Genomic DNA, 13,220 nt, shown 5'->3' on the forward strand with positions numbered 1-13,220 from the left:
TTAGTGCAGGGATAAGATACCGAGGCTTGTTTTTACAATTTGGAGTCTGTAGTTGCCATTGTTTAACAGGAGGGGAGAAGCTGGATCCAATGAAAGTCAATGAGGCTATTATAAGGCTGAAAAACAAGAGGAAAACCAATAGAGTTATCGGTCAAATCTTAGGATTACCAAAATCAACTGTCTGGACTTCCAGAAAGGATGCACTGGTAAGCTCTGTAATTGCAAAGCGACTGGTAGCCCAAGAAAGACCTCCACTGCTGATGACACAATCATCTTCACTAAGACCTCAAAGGCCTGTCCAACAGATCAGAACCAGTCTTCAGGAGGCAGGTGTGTCTCTGTCAGAGACGACTGTCCACAGAAGACTTCATGAACAGAAACACAGAGGCTACACTGCTACACGCTATCCGCTCGTTAACCACAAAAAAGTACCAAGTACTTGAAGAAGTCTGATAAAGGTTCTGGAAAAAGATGATATTAACAGACAAGACAAAGATGAACTTGTATTAGAGTGATGGCACGAAGAAAGTGTAGAGATGAATAGGAAGTGCCCTAGATCCAAAGCAAGGATTGGGCATGTATGGCTACCACAGGTACTGGCACACTTATCTTTATGATGAAGTAACAGTTGATGGCAGTTGCACAATTAATTATTTGATGTATAGAAACATCTGATCTGCTCCAGTTCCAGTAAATGCCTCCAAACTCATTGGACAGAGCTTCATCCTGCAACAAGACAATGATCCCAAACATCCTGCTGAGCATATTGTATATGCCAAAGAAAAACCTTAAAGGGATACGCTCCTGGCACAAGTAGGAGTTGAAGGTGGCAACAGTGGAGGCTTGGCAGAGCATCGCCAGTGAAGATTCTGAGCACCTCATGAAGATCAGGTCAGTTGTTACGGCAGATTTTTGAGACAGTAATTCACGACTTTGTTACTACTCGGCTGGACTACTGTAACGCACTCTATGTGGGGGTTAGTGCGTCCTCCACCTCGCCCGTCTTCAGATGGTTTAAAATGCTGCTGCACATCTTTTAACTGACACACGTAAACATGAGCACATTTCCCCCATTTTAGCCTCACTCCACTGGCTGCCCGTACACTCCAGGATCCATTTTAAAATTCTTTTAATTGTTTTTAAATCCCTCAGTGGTCTTGCCCCACCCTACCTCTCTGAGATTCTTCACCCTCATGCATGTACTCGCTCCCTCAGATCAGCTGATCAGCTGTTCCTGAGTGTGCCAAACTCAAAGAGGGAGCTCAGAGGACATCGTGCTGTCGCAGTTGCACCTCCAAAACTTTGGAACAATCTGCCTCTGGACATCAGACAGGCCTCTTCTCTCTGTTTTAAAATCCATTCTTAAAACGTCTATTTTTTCCTTAGCTTTTAACACTATGTGAGATGTTGACTTTTATTATATTATATTTCATTTAATTTATGCTATTTTTATTTTATTTTATTGTTTCGCTTATTGTATGGCTGCTATTTTTACTCATGCTCTCACTTTTTAAATGATTTTTACTGGATTTTTTATTACAATTTCTTGTGAACCTTTTATTTAGTGTTCATTCATCCTGCACAGCACTTTGGTCCACTGTGTTTTTTTAAAAGTGCTTAACAAATAAAACTGGATTGGATTGGAGTGGATTATGGAGGGCTTTATGTTTCTATACAGTTCAAAAGTCTATTGTAAATTGGTTTCTTTTTAACTTTGTATTTATCTATGTAGAGTAAAGCCTATACATTAGCCTTAGAGTTCCCCATCTTTCCATTTTGGTTACAGACAAATAAAAATCCTTGGCATCCTTGGGACACTGCAAAGTGAACCCTCAACTCTGTCAACAGTGCACCATTCCAAATCTAGCAATGATCAGTGTTAGAGATGATATAAGAGCTGTATGAGCCCCAGGGCCTTTTAAAAGGGTGGTCGAGGGCTAAAAGGAGGAAGGGGGCGTGTTAGTGAGAGGCACATGCTGGAGAAGCAAGGATGAAGAAGACAGCAAGGGTTTCAGATTATACCTTCTCATTTCATATCTCAGCTCTCCCTTAAACCTCTACAGTCAGACTTCCCCAGGAGCACAGGGGACGCCTGCTCTTCAGCCAACCCCTCCATCTTTAGCATCACTCGAGGAGACCACAAACGGTCAAACCCATAGTAGCCACAAACTCTTCAGGGCACATCTGATGCCCCGTGTGGGTGCCTGAGATAGGCTTTGTAATTGCAAATCAACTCTTTAATTCAGGCTTCATGAAGCTGGAGGGCTTCTGAAGGGGTTTTTATTAATGTAGTAAATTATTCATGAAGGTGCAGACACACACAGTGCACAGACCAGAGGTCAAGAGCTGCTGAGAGGCATGCACCAGTGAGAATACTGAAGTGTGAAGTATTTGCAGTTGCGTGCAAGAATATTATTTGTATCTGTAGTGTTAGCAGCTTCCACTCCTGCTGATAATCTCATGAATCCTTAATGGAGTGCTGAACACTGGAGATATGCCATTCTGTGAGAAGGAGTTGCTCTTATCCATATGAGAACACAAACATAGCTGTGATGCATATGCCATGATATAAATGGACAGACTAACAATTTCAACGAAATGCATTTAACGTGAGTTACATGCTGGGCTGAGGTAGCTGAAGAAGCTTCTTCTTCTTGAGTCTAGCTTTTAAAACATGATGAATTGCTTTGTAACCTTAATTAATCTCAGCTGCTGTTTGCTAGTATATTGTTTGCCAGATTGTTGTTTTTGACAGAGACTGTTTTTCATTTTTAGAACTGAGGTGCTACAGAGGATTTTGAGGGACATTTGTTGGCTCATGCATCATGTAATTCAACTTAAAGGGGAAGTTTTTTTTTTTTAAAACCTGGACCTTATTTCTGGCATAGAATACGTTAATCTACTCACGATAACAGTTTGGTGAAAGTCGATCCATATAACGGAGTGAACGGGGCTTAGACGATGCAGCCTCTAAATAAGGCATTATCTGTCTTTATTTTACCAATACTTCAAGAAGAATGAATGAATGAACGCATACTATAGCTCTGTTAGCTCATAGTTGCTGTGTGTGTTGTCTACACACGCGTCCAGAGGGATGATGTCATTGACGCGTGCCGCTGCAGCACAGCTCAATTCCTCTCTCTGTTTCTGCATCCTTCTTTCCAGGAGCTCCACCTCTGTGTCCTCCATGGACTCAAAACCGTAAGGACATCCATCTTACTTATCTTAAGTTGTCATTCACATTCTCAAAATCTGATAAATATCCTGCCATGCCGCACAAAACTATCAGCAGCAAACTCTGTGTGAAGTTAGCCGACTGTCACAGAGCACGGAGTGAATGAGCTGTGCTGCAGTGGTGCACATCCATGACGCCATCCCACTAGACCAGTGTGTAGAAAAACCGAACTTCCCCTTTGACAAGTGCCAATATGCTGACCAGATGTCTGAACAGGCAAATTTCACAGGAATATGTGAGTTGAATATCATTCCTTTGAATGGCATTAGGTGGTGGCCCCACACAATGTGTTAAATTTACAGATTAGATTTATGATGGGACAGTCCCCACCAAATGTAGGAGATAATAATAATTCAAAAGGAAAGCAAGAGTCCAAAACAAACATTTAACAGTAGAAGCACTTTATATTTTTGCTTTTACTAAGGGTTGTAAGTGGAACTAACAGAAACGCATTCTGTTGCAGGCAAGCTTTGTAGGCAGTCTGTATGTTTCAGCTGTCTGGATCTCATGTTTATACCCTTAGCTGTCACAGGTTCAAGGGACAATTAGATCCACAAGCAAGTATTTTAAAGTACTGTATGGTCAGGACACAGATATTGGCATATATGTTGAATACTTAAAAAAAAAAAAAAAAATCACCTCAGTTCGCTCTACACTCACTGGACCTCCAGCACAAACTGCTGCACTGAAATTAACTGTTTGCCATGCCAACCCTAACCCCTCAACTGTCTTCCTGATGCCACCCAGGAGGAGGTAGAGAGCGTCATCATAAGAATGAACCCTTCCACCTGTGCTTTGGACCCCTTCCAAACCACTCTGGTAAAAACACACCTCTCTGCATAATGTACTCTGATCACGTCTCTTGTTCCATGTTCCTCCCCCATTAAAAAGTACCATAATTCGTCCACAGCTCAAAAAAACCCACTGCTGACCCAAATGTTCTGTCAAACTATCTCAAACCTATCTCTAATCTCCCATTCATATCCAAAGTGCTAGAGAAAGTATTCACCTACTCCCTGCATGACCACCTAAAACAAAATGATCTCCATTCCAGTCTGGTTTCCACTCTCAGCTGCATTTGAAACAATTAAACATCATGCACTGAAAAAAAACCTGAAGCCATCATGGTCGGCACCCCTCACTTGACTCAGTCATCATCCATAACTAGTATGACTTTTTCTGGTCACAATGTCCCCCTCTCTTTATCAGTCACCAACCTCGGAGTGAAAATGGACTCCCACCTCTCCTTTGAAACCCTTTTAAACAGGCTGTGCAAGATATCCTTCCATCACCTGCGCGACAGTGCCAGACCCTGCCCTACTCTCACTCTTCCAGATGCTGAAAAGTTGGCCCACGCGTTTATCTCCTCCAGACTGGACTACTGCAATGCACTGCTCATTGGAATCCCCTGCAAGAGCCTGCAGAGACTGCAGCACATTCAAGCTCAGCAAGGGTCCTGATCAGAGTGCGAAAATGTGAATATATCACACCAATTCTTCGCTCCCTTAACTGGCGTCCTGTCAGAATTAAATTCAGGATTGAATTCAAGGTCTCTCAAAGTGCCTCTACATCCCCAGAACCAGGTTAAACACTGTGGGACATCGGGCCTTCTGTGCTTTTGCCCCACGTCTGTGGAACGCACTTCCTGAATCTCACAGGCCACCAAAATCCACAGAGTATTAAAAAGGACTGAATACATTTCCTTTTAGCCCAACCTTTGTTTTTTTGGGGGGTTTCAGGTATTGCTGACTACCTTTAGAAGGTCATCTTGTTTTCTTTCAGTAAATTTGATTTTATTCTATTAATTGTATAATGCTTCTAACCTTATTCTGTTCTGTAGCACTTTGAGATGTTTATGATGTAAAGTGCACAGTAAATAAAATGTATTATTATTATCAAATACTGTATGTTCTATATACAGTACATATAGTGTTTTTATCAGATAAATGAGAGCCTTTTTTCCATTTTACCATTATTATAATCTGTCTGCGGTATACACATCAAATTTGTATTTCTATTCTACTTGTCAAAATGCAGAATTGGTGACATTTTCTTTCTTCATTTTCATAATTTGAATTTGACATTTGAGCTGTCTCAGTGGATCGGTGAACTGCTGTAGCACCAAGAGGATGTCCTGAATTTCAATCTGAGTCTTTGTCACGTCTTCCTTTACTGGTGTAACGTTGTTTCTGCTTTGAGTTTTTTCTTTTCTTTTTTCTTAAAGGCTTTTCAGTTGCATCACAAATCCCCAAGCAACCGGATCAGTGAAGCCATTTGGAGGATTGGCTGAGCACAACAGCAGCTAAATACATGCACTACCAAAGGAAAAGTAGACTAAAAACTATGTAGTGCACTCTGAAACACAAACCGTCTTGCATTTAGCCTATAATCATCTAATCTCAGAAATACTGCTGCTGCTTTGAAATGCAATTCAAAATTCTAAGAAGTTTTAAATATTAGAGACCTCCAGGCTGCTGCTGTATATAATCTTAAAAGAGGGTTTTCATGACTAAATAACTGCCATTATTTGAATTCAGTCAATGACGCCATTTGAGCAACTTAACTTGTTTTACAAGGCATATAGGATGTCATGAGACAGTCTCCTGAAATATTAAAAAGATCCAAAAGGCTCCACCTGCAGATTTTAGGCACATCCTCTAGGCCTAACTATCATTATTCTTCATAATAATAATTATTATCATTCCCCCATTTTACAACAGGGTACCTTAATAAATAATAAGACGACTGATCATACTGGTTAGAGTCTTCAGCAGAACACCAGCTTTCCTCCTTCCTTTCAAGTGCATCCATTCAGTCCAAGACTGAGAATAAGAGTGGAGGTAGCGCACCAGCTAATGATAATTAGATGTCCGAAAAAAGGCATAGTTCAGCACTCCCTAAGATGATTTGTTTAGACCTATCTTTGGTAAGTGAATACATTTGGGACTTCTGTACATTCGGTACATGTTGATCATTCATGAGTCACATCTAGATTGTGTGTTTTCGCTCTTCATCACACTGCCATTTTAAGAATATACAGTGCTTAAAACAGTGCAGTTGCACAATTAATTATTTGATGTATAGAAACATCTGATCTGCTCCAGTTCCAGTAAATGCCTCCAAACTCATTGGACAGAGCTTCATCCTGCAACAAGACAATGATCCCAAACATCCTGCTGAGACAGCAGCAGAGTTTCTCAAAGCTAAACAAGAGAAAATTCTTGAATGGCTGAGCCAGTCACCTGATTTAAATCCGAGTGAGCATATTGTATATGCCAAAGAAGAACCTTAAAGGGATAAGCTCCTGGCACAAGTAGGAGTTGAAGGTGGCAACAGTGGAGGCTTGGCAGAGCATCACCAGTGAAGATTCTGAGCACCTCATGAAGATCAGGTCAGTTGTTACGGCAGATGCTTAAATAAAGTGAACTCACACGTGCACAACACACACACACATCTACGGCACACAACCTTGTCAAGGCCGTCCTCCTTTAAACTGATGACATCCAGGTCAAAGTCTGTTCTCAGGCCATTTGTCCTGTTGAAAGAGATTCTCCCAGTCAGACCGTCCCAGTGAGCCTACAGACAGAAGGAAATGATGTTCAACCAACAGCATATGTGCAGTCATCTCTGCTGTCAAACAAGTTGTTGATGTCAGTGTTGCAAGGAAAACAGGAAAAAAATTCTCCCTCTTCTCAGTGTTTGTACAGCCTCACCTGCATCAAGTTGCCCCAACAGAAACTGAATTACCCTGTCTTTACAGATATTTCGGGCTGTGGTAGAATACAATTTAGCACAAAAATAGCTCGGAGCATAGAACCTTCACTTCAGAATGACAAATCATCACAGTGCATATCTGACAGGAAGTCAAGGACCTATCTTCAGGGCCTATCTTTAGCCCAGTGAGCGGTAGCCAAATATCTGGAAGTTACTCACTCAGCTTCTCAAAAGCATTTGTCATGCTACTTTAACTCATTGTCCTTTTATATCAGTGCTGTTTAGAGATTTACAACCGCAGTAGAGAGTATTAAAATAATTAGTGAGGAGCATTCATTTCAACGTGCAGGTCAGGTCAAAATCTTAAATGACATGCTAAAAAAATCAGAAATGGTCATTTTGTCTTTCTGCTCCTTCTCATACATGAAATGTCTATGACAGTAGTTGAGATTTAGCTGCCCATGAGCCATTAAGCATTCAATAAAATAATTTGGACTCTCAATAGCAGCTTAAGTCACAGAAGAGCTCTCTGAACAGACTGACATATTTCTGTGACCCACAGTATAACCCATAGATCCAATTGTTCAATACTAACCAAATCAAAAATGTCAAATAGCCATGGAAACTTAAAGGAGTTGATTTGCCTCTACAGTCATGAATTTTACTGTTTTTTGTGCTACTGGACACAAACATGAATACATAGAGGAAAACAGTATCACCACTATCCGTCAAATTGTCACAAATTGACAGCTGCTTCATATTCAACAGCTAAGACGTCCACAGAGGTTGGGGGTCAGATGGGTTGGACGATGGAGTTCCACACATGACTGCCAAATGGAAGAGCCAAGATCACATCCTATTCTGACCAATGATTTCTTGGCATTAAGTCGCTGTTTCTTTGCTGTTGCTACAAACCATTTAGCTATGAATAGAATAGAAAAATACTTTATTCATCCCCCAGTGGGGGAAACTAAAAGAAATGGTTAGACTATGATTAGACTTTCAAACTGACAAGGTTAAAGGTGTGTATTAAAAACAAAGTGTTAAGGTTAGGGAAACATCATGGTGTTAACCACCACGCCATGTGTTAAAACACTGCATCAAAACACCTTTTTCCTGAAAATTTGGATATTATTATGCTTTTGTTTCTGCATGGGTGATTTATACAGTAAGTCAGTGGGCACACACAGGATGGCTGCCCACCTTCAGGAAGTATGTAGGCTTTGTACACACACAGGCATAAATGATTTCCTTCTGAAGAAATACACAGAAAACTTATTGTCATTTATCCTGTCATATCCTCAGTCTTATTCATATTCTACCCCTGTTCACTCTCCTCAGCACACGTGTTGTCTGTGTGAGGGTGCTGTGTACGTTGATGAATAAGACAGAAGGAAGGAGGAAGTAGACAGGCATCTACCTCTTTGATGAGGGCCATGAAGCGGTTACCGAAGCGCCAGGGCTTGTGTCGGTTGCACTGTAATGAGCTGACAGTGATCTGCTGAGACTGCTGCACAGCCACGGCCACCACGTGCACGGCATCGTACATTAGCGCGGCGTCCGTCTGCAAACCAAGACAGAGGGGGAGAAACAGAACATCATTAATATGGAATACATGCAGCACATGGCAGATCAGCATTGCCAGGCAGCATGGTTCTATTCATAGTTTGAAAAATATTGGTACCATGATGGCTGAATCATAGCTTCAAATCAAAAGTCAGACGCCTGGAGGTGAACCTTTCATGTTACGGACAAAGCCATAAATATTTAATGATTTTTTGAGAATGTTTTATGCACTGATGGGAAAAAAAATTGCAAACGCAACAAAAATTCTGTGCTGAAGAGAAATTACAGGGAGTATATTGAAAGCAAACAGATTGAGCTTTCATGTTTTGCTTGTTTTGGTGTGTTCTTCAGGTGGATGGAATGATGTCAGTTTTGGCTGTTGTGTCTTACTGACTGAGGTTATAGTTTACCATGAGTCATTTTCACCAGCACAGGAAACCTAAATTTGTCTATAATTATTTTAGGGTCTCTTAAATGGGAACTCCGGTATTTTTAAACCTAGACCTTATTTCTGGCATGAAATACGTTCATCTACTCACCGAGAACAGTTTGGTGAAAGTCGACGTCCTTCGGAAGATATTTAGATAACTCGAGATCCATATAACGGAGTGAACGGGGCTTAGAGGATGCAGCCTCTAAACTGCAGCACAGTTTATTTACTCCGGTAAGAACGTCCATCTTACTGAAAGTCGTCGTTCACGTCGTCTAAATCTGATAAATATCCTGCCATGTTGCACAAAACTATCAGCAGCAAACTCTGTGTGAAGTTAGCCGACTGTCACAGAGCACGGAGTAAATAAACTGTGCTGCAGGGGGGCGTGTGGATGAAGTGGTCCCAGTAGAGTGCCTGTGTAGAAATCCCTCCGTTAGCTCTCCTAAAGCTGCGAAGTAGCCACATAACAGCAGCTATGAGCTAACAGAGCTATAGTACACGTTCATTCATTCATTCTTCTTAAAGTATTGGTGAAATAAAGACAGATAATGCCTTATTTAGAGGCTGCATCGTCTAAGCCCCGTTCACTCCGTTATATGGATCTCGAGTTATCTAAATATCTTCCGAAGGACGCCGACTTTCACCAAGCTGTTCTCGGTGAGTAGATGAACGTATTCCATGCCAGAAATAAGGTTTAAAAATACCGGAGTTCCCCTTTAATGACAAAAGTGTACACGTTGTATTCTAGTATTTTTCCATCAAAATCTCAATCAGTAAATATTGATAATAATTAAACTAATACTATAATGAATAAGCCTTCCAGAAACACAAATCAGTGTATTCACTCATTTTACAGTACATTTATTTTGAAATACATATGCTGTATAACATCTGTTAGAGGCAACACTAGGTTTTATGAATTTATATTCATTATCCAGGCGGCAACAATGTAATTTCAGTCACTAAATTGGCTCAAGCTCAGTTTGATGAGGTTTCATGTTTGAACACACAGCTGAGACCAGCCAGTGATGAAAGCAATGACAGCTTCTCTCCAAGTCAGTTAAATCATGCTGTTAATAGTTATTTGATATAGCTAAAGTAGAAGATTTAAGCAGAATACATAAACAACAACAGGCTCTCATGTGCAACTTGACATGCGCAGACAAACGCTTCCCAGGTTGTCTTTCTGTGAGCTGTCTTAATCCCTGGTGGTAAAGTTATATATTAAAGTTTTGACAGTAAACAGAGGGTCCAAACACAGTGTTGCTGAAGCTATCAGAGAGGTGTCAGTCATTCACGCTTCATGAAGGAAGTCAATAATGCTGCAGTTCCTCAAAGAAGGAAAAGAAAAAAAATCAAATTAATGTTTGTCTTGCTTGATTGAAAAGCAATCAAAACAGCCTCCACAGTTGCTGCATGTAAATTGTCCCCCAGGGTGTTTGGCAACGCATTGTCCTCTCAGGGAAGGGAAAAACAAAAGGCAAAAGCAACCTCAAACCTGTCATTTTTTCCTATTTCAGCCGTGATTGTGCACCACAGGCTGCAGCTTCAGGTGCTAGAATAGATGCGGGTGTGCGTGCATGTTTGTGGGGGTGCTCTTGTGTGTATGAGTAACTGTGCCATGCAAAGCTACATTGATGATGTCCCAAGATGTCTCAAAAGCAATCACCATCATCCATGAGCTTGCCTACTGGAAATTCAAACGGGCTTCTGTGTGAGACCACAGGAGTGGAAGGTATTCATAATCTGTGTTAGAAGAAGGTGTTGAAGCAAAGGGAATGTGAATTTGTTGTTGTGTGGGTGTCGCTTGGATGCTGCTGAGCTTGTATTTTGGGGGGTTTGACCAATATGCAGAATTTTTTTTAAGATTAAGGTGTCAGTGGGCAGTGACAAGACAGATATGATCAACTCTGAGTGAATTCATTGATGTTATAAAACAATGACACACTGGTCGTAGAATTAGTCATGTTACATTCAAACTGTCAAACATGTTGTGCACCAGTAAAAATATCAGTGGGCAGACTACACAGGAGAGGAGGGACGACTGGTTCATCTTCTAAGCTTGTAACAACAGAGAGACATAAACTTTGTGAGCGCTCTTTGGTTCGTATACAGATTTTAGTCTACGAGTCATTGTCCAGATACATGAAAAAGTCTTTTTCCCATTTTGGAGACAGCCAATTTGAATTCACAAGGACTTTATCTCACGGACCAGAATTTTGATCGCTGGACAGAAGCTGTTTCAGTATCTTTAGTAAGTAAGGGTTTTCTCTGAGTATGATAAGCTGTTGAAAGCTAGCTCTCTTTGCTAACCATGAACAGGCTTTTGTTGGTTTGGCTTTGCTTTTTCCACATCAGTTTTCTCGAAATACTGTCATTTCTGCCTGCAGCTTTCACCGTTCTTACAGTTTGTCACCTATCATCGTACCCGAGCATAGGGCAATGGTGCTACAGCTTACATTTTGATTTATCAGCACGTAAACATCCTATATCTCCAGATGTGTTCCTATGTGATGACACTCCCAGGAGCCAGTATTTACTAAACCACAAACACTTATGAGAGGGTTGGACAGGCCCTAAACCAGGGAAGTTGATGAACCAGTCCCACTGCTTTCTAACTGATATTGTATGATTGTAATTCTCCCCCACTTGTGATTTATTTATTTTGACTTTTCTACTGTGTTCTTACCCGTGATTGGCTAGTGTTAGGTGTTAAAAGCAAATGGTTATGGATAGAATGACTGTACATAGTTATGCTGACATGTTACCATGGATTTACAACCATACATTGTGATACCACTATGTTTTGGACAAACGGAAAAATGTCTGTACAACTCAATTTCTTGGGAATTTGGGCTGTTTATTTACAAAGTGACAGTAACACACAGTAACACCCAAACTGCTGTAACACAAAGTAGGGTAAGAAACCATCAAACAGTTTATTAAATCGGCACTAATAGTTTACTTATAATACTTTCAAATGTTTTAGGTTCAGGCTTTGTGAAGCCCGTCTCATGTTTTAGCAACAGCAGATTAGTTCCATGAACGCTCTCATTGTGAGCGGTGAGGGCAGCCTTTGATATCAGCCTTTACAAACTGTCTAACACTAGTTTTTGTGTCTGAGGGTGAAGGAGTTGAGTGTGGCTGTCAGCTTCATTGCAGGCTGTCTTACTCTGTCATACTGAGGGTAGGAGCTGCAGTTCTGTGATGTTCACACTGCCATCTATTCTTTCTGCAATAAACCACACAGGCTCCCAAGAACTTAATAAGAGCAGCGTGTCACTCATTCACAGCTTGACCCTGGGAACAGGAGGAGTCAGCAGGATCAGAGGTGAACTTGAGTTCTCATCCATACTTATAGCTGAGACACGGCTGCCATAACTTCAGCTAATGATAATGTGTGTTTTTAGGGAAAATTTTGAAAGATATTCCAGATTAAACATTCAGTTAAAAAAAGAGTCAAAATAAGATTTGTATTTCATGAATTAAATATGCTCTAAATTAAAAAAAATGCAGTCAAATGTATTTGGTGGTAAAAAGAGTGAAGATAGGCAGAGACATGCTGGAGGAGTTTTCGCAGCAGAGGCTTGTGTGCCTCACTACTCTTCCCCAGTGTGTGCCCCACAAGTATCCATCAGGCAGACTTGCAAATGATTTTTCAACACCGGCACTTCACTCTATAAACATCTCATTAAAATCAATTATGTCACTCCCGAATGAAATTAAAGCTAAATGCTTTAAAAGCTGCTTTTCCCTTGTGTCAGCCAATGTGAGCATTACCCCTGACAATGTCTATTTTCCACCTTATTTTCTCTGTCTATCTCTCTCTCTCTCTCACACACACACACACACACTTACCCACAAATGCACACATAGTAAGAGAGATTTATTAAATCTCCTAAACTCTGATTGATTTCAACACTTTTATAAATTGTTAAAATGCCCAGGCTTGACTTGGAGGAAGCAAAGTTCCCCCCTCCCCCAACGCGAATCCAGTCCAACCAACTAGTTCATCAGCATTGCCATGGAAACAAAGTGGCAAGAAATAGCTTTTCACCAGACTGTGGCTGGGGTTATCATTTCCTGATGTGGGTTTCCTGCATTCTTTTTGAAAATGTTCTCTGCACAGAGCAGAACCTTGCAAAGACGGAGAAGAACTAAGCCTGAGAATTAAGAGTCACACCCAGGTTTGAAGGATAACTTATGTAAATAACTTAACAATGAGCATCAAAGCATTTAACAAACTCTGTTCCATCCATCCAGCCATCCATT

General features: G+C 40.9%; 1 protein-coding gene across 3 annotated transcripts in view; it reads right to left on the minus strand.

The window, feature by feature from the left end:
* The window catches only part of grik2 (glutamate receptor, ionotropic, kainate 2), a 351,124-nt gene that overhangs the window by 137,975 nt on the left and 199,929 nt on the right, over positions 1–13,220 (minus strand). For all 3 annotated transcript variants that reach the window (XM_072394949.1, XM_072394950.1, XM_072394951.1), the window contains exons 8-9: positions 8,370–8,513; positions 6,704–6,811 (exon numbers count right to left, since the gene is read on the minus strand). In XM_072394949.1, coding sequence (XP_072251050.1) covers positions 6,704–6,811; positions 8,370–8,513 — 252 coding nt within the window. The remainder of the gene's footprint in view (positions 1–6,703; positions 6,812–8,369; positions 8,514–13,220) is intronic.

Source organism: Leuresthes tenuis, unplaced genomic scaffold (assembly GCF_036924035.1).
Source record: "Leuresthes tenuis unplaced genomic scaffold, fLeuTen1.0.hap1 SCAF_10, whole genome shotgun sequence".
In the NCBI taxonomy this organism is placed as follows: Eukaryota; Metazoa; Chordata; class Actinopteri; order Atheriniformes; family Atherinopsidae; genus Leuresthes; species Leuresthes tenuis.